General features: G+C 38.5%; 1 protein-coding gene across 4 annotated transcripts in view; it reads right to left on the bottom strand.

Moving 5' to 3' along the window:
- Positions 1-793: 793 nt before the first annotated feature.
- Positions 794-6,000, bottom strand: part of SPHKAP (SPHK1 interactor, AKAP domain containing) — a 166,212-nt gene continuing 161,005 nt past the window's right edge. For all 4 annotated transcript variants that reach the window (XM_032277992.1, XM_032277994.1, XM_032277993.1 and 1 more), the window contains one exon: positions 794-2,693. In XM_032277992.1, the coding sequence (XP_032133883.1) occupies positions 2,550-2,693 (144 nt within the window). In that variant the 3' untranslated portion in view covers positions 794-2,549. The remainder of the gene's footprint in view (positions 2,694-6,000) is intronic.

Below are 6,000 nucleotides of genomic sequence, written 5' to 3'. Positions count from 1 at the left end.
ACAATATTGCCTGGCTGACTGGAGAATTCTCCTTACATAAGCATGTTCATGCCTCCTTATTAGTGAGTAAAACAAAGTGCCCATGATTCTCAATGTTTTATTTGCATATATTCTAATAATTTATTTCCTGAATTCAAAGAGCATTATCCACTTACCTTTAACCCTGACAATTTTACTTCAAGATTACTTGAGTCTAGGTTCGTTTATCCCCAGGTTTGTAGATTCCTTGTCTGTCTTGTGCCTCTTTCTCCTATTCCCCAGATTTAAGGCAAAAGCCACATCCCATGGGCCTTGGGTAGGAAAATACCCAGTTTTCAGGCTCCTGCAGAGATTCCCTAGACAACTTAAGGTGCCTCCTCCTTTAACACCTCATGGAGACTCAGGCCCTCATCCTTCAATGCGTTCTTGACAACAGTGGTCCTCAACCAGTGATGATTTTGGCCGCCAGTGGACATTTGGCAATGCTGGGAATATTTTTGGTTATCACAACCGTGAGAGGGTAGTTACTAGCGTCGAGAAGGCAGAGGCCAGGATGTCGCCAAACATCTCACTATATTCAGGACAGCCCTCTGCAACAATGAATGATGTCGTCCCAAATGTCAATAGTGCCACGTTTGAGAAACTGATTTCCATGAATATGACTGATTTTAACAAATTAAGCCAAGAACATTTACTTTTTCAAAAAATGAAAGCAGGACGGCTTGTCTGAGGGATATATCCATCTTTATCCAATTGTACCGTGACTGTTTTTTCTATGAGATGCTTACAGCTCTTGCAGAAAAAATAATCGACAATCTGACAACAGAGATTTATTGATTAATTGGCAACGTTAGGTACAACATAGATAACTTCATCACATGGTTACAGTCCAGTATTTGTGCTTTGTAAGATAAGTAAACATTTATTCGAGCACAACAAAAGTCTACACACAATATTCTGGGATTGTTTAAAAAATAAGCGTATTCTTCTCCATTTGTTAGCACAAAGAAGCACATTTTAGCATGAATTGATGGATATCTTTTTAAATTGGGCATTTGGTTAATGTATGAAATTAGGCATAATAACCTAAATTTGGACTATTTGATAACAAACGCCTAATGAGTACTGGGCAAGTATCCCAGGAAGGAAGTATGGCTTACAAGGAAGCTTTTTTGGCATTTCAAAACGTGGATGCTAGATCAGGTGAGGCCAGCATTCATGGTAATGAGAACCTGTTCACATTTAAATTTACTTTGTGATCTTTAAAAACAGAGTAAAAGTATAGTATTTCCAGAAATCCTTAATAAATACCTCTTTGATCAAGAAAATAAAAGTCGATGTAGGTCATTTAGTTGGAAGCAAAGAAGACTTATTAGGGGAACATTAGATACCTTTATTTTTCAAAAGAGTAAATATCTGTTATTAAAACAACTGAAATGTGACAGTCTTCTTTACCCCAAATTCAAGGCTAATATCTACAAGCCAGGGAAAGTCTGTGATCCTAACTGATCATGCCAAACATAAGACCATTACCCTGCTTCTGTCATTACAAATGCCACTGGCGTGGGGTGTCTGCTGTACAGGTACCAGCACATTGGTGATAAAACAAACCGCTGAGCTCAATGTCAATATGTGACTTTAGACAAGAATCTCTATATCTTAGAAAGCTCAAAGCTAACTCAATATATTATTTAAGACAACGATCTCTTTATAATTTACAATAAAATAAAGTGAAAGTTTGTATTTCATATTATTCAAGAACACAAGCAGATTTCATCTGAAAAGACTTCTTAAAAAAAATATGAAAGCTTTCTCTTAGGGTAAGAATTATGTAATCATGTTGCCCAAGTAATACAGGGATGGAAACAAGACAATCTTTTATATTCCTCTTCCTCAGTTGAATACCAATTCACAATAGTTTTCTTCTTAGCTAGGAGCCCAGATACTATTTGGAAGAAGTGGGATATTTATCAGTGGGTTGTGGGGAATAAATGAAATCACCTCAGTAGAAGAGGCTGCTATACTTTTACCAATGTCCACCAACATTGATTTGAAAGTGGAAATCTTTTCTATAAAGGCCTGGGGATTTTTCACCCATATCTTAAGTATTTCTCTGGGCTGGCAGCCCCTTAACAGACTCAGAAAAGTAAAATATAGGTTTCAGGATACTTCAAAAAATTATTTGACCAGTGAGTTTGTTTCTAGTTGGTTCACCTAATTAGAGACATTACCAATCATTTTATATAATTAAACATATATGAATGTTGTTTTCCTGGAGACTGGGTCTCATTATAAGTCTTTTAATTTGGGCCCCATTGAAGTTTCTCTTTGTCTAGCCCTTATATTCCAAGCTCTTTGGAAATCACCCACAAGTTGTATGAATTTTGACAGACCTATATTTTGTTTTTCCTCCGATTTATTCTGTGTGCAGTGGATTTGAGTAGCAGATTTTTTTTATAGTTCTGCTAATGTGATGTGATGTTTGGAGAACGTTTAGAGCATTTAGAACAAACCACTGTAATCTAAGCTGGAATAAAGGGAAAGAATGCTCTATAGGGCAGACTGCCATATTATCCCAGTTCCAAAAGCCAGTCAAAGAGACTCAGGCTCCCATCCTTCTGCTCCTCTTGCATTTTGCAGTACTGGACAACTGCATGGAAGATATCGCCCACTTTCCAGGACTTCCGATGAACCAGTCGCACGACATCTAGAAACTAAAATAAAACAGAGAGTTAGGGCTCACACAGCATAGACGGTCCTCAGAGCCACTTCGTTCAACCACCCTTGCAAAGCCAATGGCTCTCCAGTCTGTATTTAAATGTCTCTAGTGTCGGAGGACTGTTTTCCAGGATAATCCATTTTCTTTTTAAGGATTTCAGATTATTATTGAGCTTTGTCAACTTAATTTTCTTTCTTTCTTTCTTTCTTTCTTTCTTTTTTTTTTTTTGAGACAGAGTCTTTCTCTGTCGCCAGGCTGGAGTGCAGTGGCGCAATCTTGGCTCACTGCAACCTCCGCCTCCTGGGTTCAAGCGATTCTTCCGCCTCAGCCTCCTGAGTAGCTGGGACTACAGGCGCGTGCCACCGCACCCGGCTAATTTTTGTATTTTTAGTAGAGACGGGGTTTCATCATGGCAAGAATGGTCTCGATCTTTTGACCTCGTGACCTGCCCGCCTCGGCCTCCCAAATTGCTGGGATTACAGTAATTTTCTTTTTCACAGCAGTTGCCATTCATTGATTGCAGAGGATTAGGTGAAATTATGCAAATTCTTTTTTTAAGAGTCAGTCTCTTAGATATTTAGTGTTTTCTCGGGTCTGCTTTTTTTCTGGATTACATTTTCTATAACAGGACTGTAAATTACAGTTCTCAGTCTCTTCTATTTTTATCACAAATAAGATCTCATTGGGTATGTAAGGTTTGGCCTAATAAATCAAGTGGTAAACTTTGAAGCAGGGCCACCTATTGGTTCCTCATTCCATCCTGAGAAGCAACTCCCTCACCCTCCCGGCCAAGATCAAGGATCAAGGAACACTGGCTTTCCAAAGCCACAGGAACAGGAGAGATGGAGGAAATGCCTTAGATTTGTCACCTGGTTATTGGTACCAGTTCAACTGGCCACAACCTAGAGGGAAAGTCAGGACTGCAAGTGAATTGTGGGCTTAGGGGGAGGAGAGATGGGGAAATAATTATAAGTCATTCTCTTCATGAAACTGTGTGGTAAAGTCCGGTGTGAAGGACTCTCTAACGCCTTAGGTACTTTTTTGAGGAAAGAAGTATGTAATGAAAGCTAGAAACTGTAGGAAACACTTTAACACATGTAATCCTATTCAATTCTGTCACAACTGTATGATGTGGGCATTTGCAATGAAAAAGATGTAGACTTGAAAGATGAAAAATTGCCAGTAGGATCGTGGTCTTCTAATACTTCCGTCCAATGCTCTTTCTACCACTGTACCTTTCTGCATCTGGGTGGCAGACGAACATAGAACTGATATCTACCTGGAGCACTGGGAGAAAAAATAGGCTGGACATTTGGCATTGTTTTATGAGGAAGAGAACCTTATTTGCTAAAAAGATGAGGATTGTGGTTCAGTTGTTATTTCTTCAATTTTTTTTTCCTAAGTTTTTTTTAATTAAAAAATTTTGGGGGGTATATGTTTTCTCAGACTTTAGAGATCAGTGAGAAACTGGAATGCTAGTTTCTTTCCAGTTTGAATATGCTAATTTGTTTCAATTACTGGGAAGCTGTCTCACAGAGATCCACTGTTAAATTATGTCTCTTCTCCCAGCTGTGATGGTACCAACTATTTGCAGTTACAGAAATCAGTGCTTTATTGTACTCATTTGGCTTGTATTGGCTGAATCAAAATAAAGCAATTTCCTAGGCTGTAAAATGACATCCTTAACTTTTAATACCTGGAAACATAAACATTGTCTTAAAGAGTTTTAGGATGTTGTGAAAAGGGAGACAGATGAGAGGCAGATGGCAAACACAGATAGCAATCTCCCAGCAGAAGAACATCTTAGCCATCTTTTCATATCTTGTGCCTGCACATAGTAGGTGCTCCATGCATATTTGCTGAATGACAGAAGGGATGCAAGACCAAGTGTGAGTCAAATACATTCAAGAAGACTGGAATATGGATCAACATTTAGCATCACTGAGGATGAACTTTCTCTAAGTATTCGTTCTTGAGTCTTAGGTAATGTGTGTTCACATATATAATTTAAACATGCATATCTTGAGGCTGCTGCTCAATAATTTTCTACTACTAGAGTGCTTCTCAAAAATGGTTGCAGGTTATAGATCTAGGAAAAGTCTGAAAAGACCCTGGAGTGGGAAAGTGGAGGGCAAGCAGCAAAATAAAAGCTGGCCATGGGGTGCGTTTCTTATCATGTGGTGACTGAGTGGCCTTATACGTGGTGGGTGGGAGACGTGGGACTGCTTCAGGCCATGGTGGCTCAGCTCATTCACTCCCATCAGCCTCAGTGTTGGGCAGTGCTGGGAAAGATGAGCTGTTTCATTATGAATTCATGACACCCTGTTCCCTAACACATACCTCCCTTTTCGCAGGCAGGACGGTTAGTTAATTGGGAACACAGTAAAATAAAACACACAGACGAATTTGCCAAACATTTTGTTAGAATTCACACAAATAGGAGCTCAGGGATTCATCTGTGAATGTTGTTCAATATCCCAGTGACAGTGGGAAGATGACATTTTCTGGGATTTGTGGAGACCTTTCTTTAACATTCTCCAAGCTGATGAGAAGCTAATGAGACACTGCTCTTCTCATATGACACAGCCTCCATGGAAGACATGCTTTCTTTTGTACACCACTTGAAATGGCCATTTAACTATATGGCTAATTAAATAACATCCAGAATAAGGTCCCCAAACGTACTATTGATAAAAGAAAGATTATCAAAACACTGATTAAGGGTTTTCTTTCTTTAACCAGTTCAGTCACAGACAACAAATGGTAGTCATTCGTGGAAAAGCCACATGTGGAAAGAGCCTTAGCTGACTTAAAAAAAAAAAAAAAAAAAAATTAGAAGATTTTGTTTCTAAAATTACATTATTCAGAATTAGGTTTCTTGATGTGGTGCTAATTGAATGAGTGAAATATCATTTAATATTCTTCTTAATAACATTAGTGGAATGCCTATTTTCTCAGAAAAATAGTTACATGCAAAAACGAGTATTTTCTTTGAGAATTGAAAATCAGGTCAGGATAAACAAATATCAAGTCAGGGCATGATTTATGTAACCCAGGTGTTTGTGAGACACCTCTTACCTTTGCACCAAATGGGGATTTATGAGGCATATATGCACATATCATTGTTTCTTTAAGAAGATACATTGTACAAACATTGATTCCATTAAGATATCACCTGAAAATCTACCACGCCATGCTCTTATTCAAGGAGTGACAGGAGATAGAATTAGAACCAGCTCATCTTTCATTTTCCCACGAGCCGGGGAATGTATTCCCGAGAATGTTTTTCTCCCCTTTATGTA

The sequence above is a fragment of the Sapajus apella genome, unplaced genomic scaffold, assembly GCF_009761245.1.
Source record: "Sapajus apella isolate SASKATOON/1434 unplaced genomic scaffold, GSC_monkey_1.0 scaffold10, whole genome shotgun sequence".
In the NCBI taxonomy this organism is placed as follows: Eukaryota; Metazoa; Chordata; class Mammalia; order Primates; family Cebidae; genus Sapajus; species Sapajus apella.
This window is presented reverse-complemented; position numbering and strand designations above follow the sequence as displayed.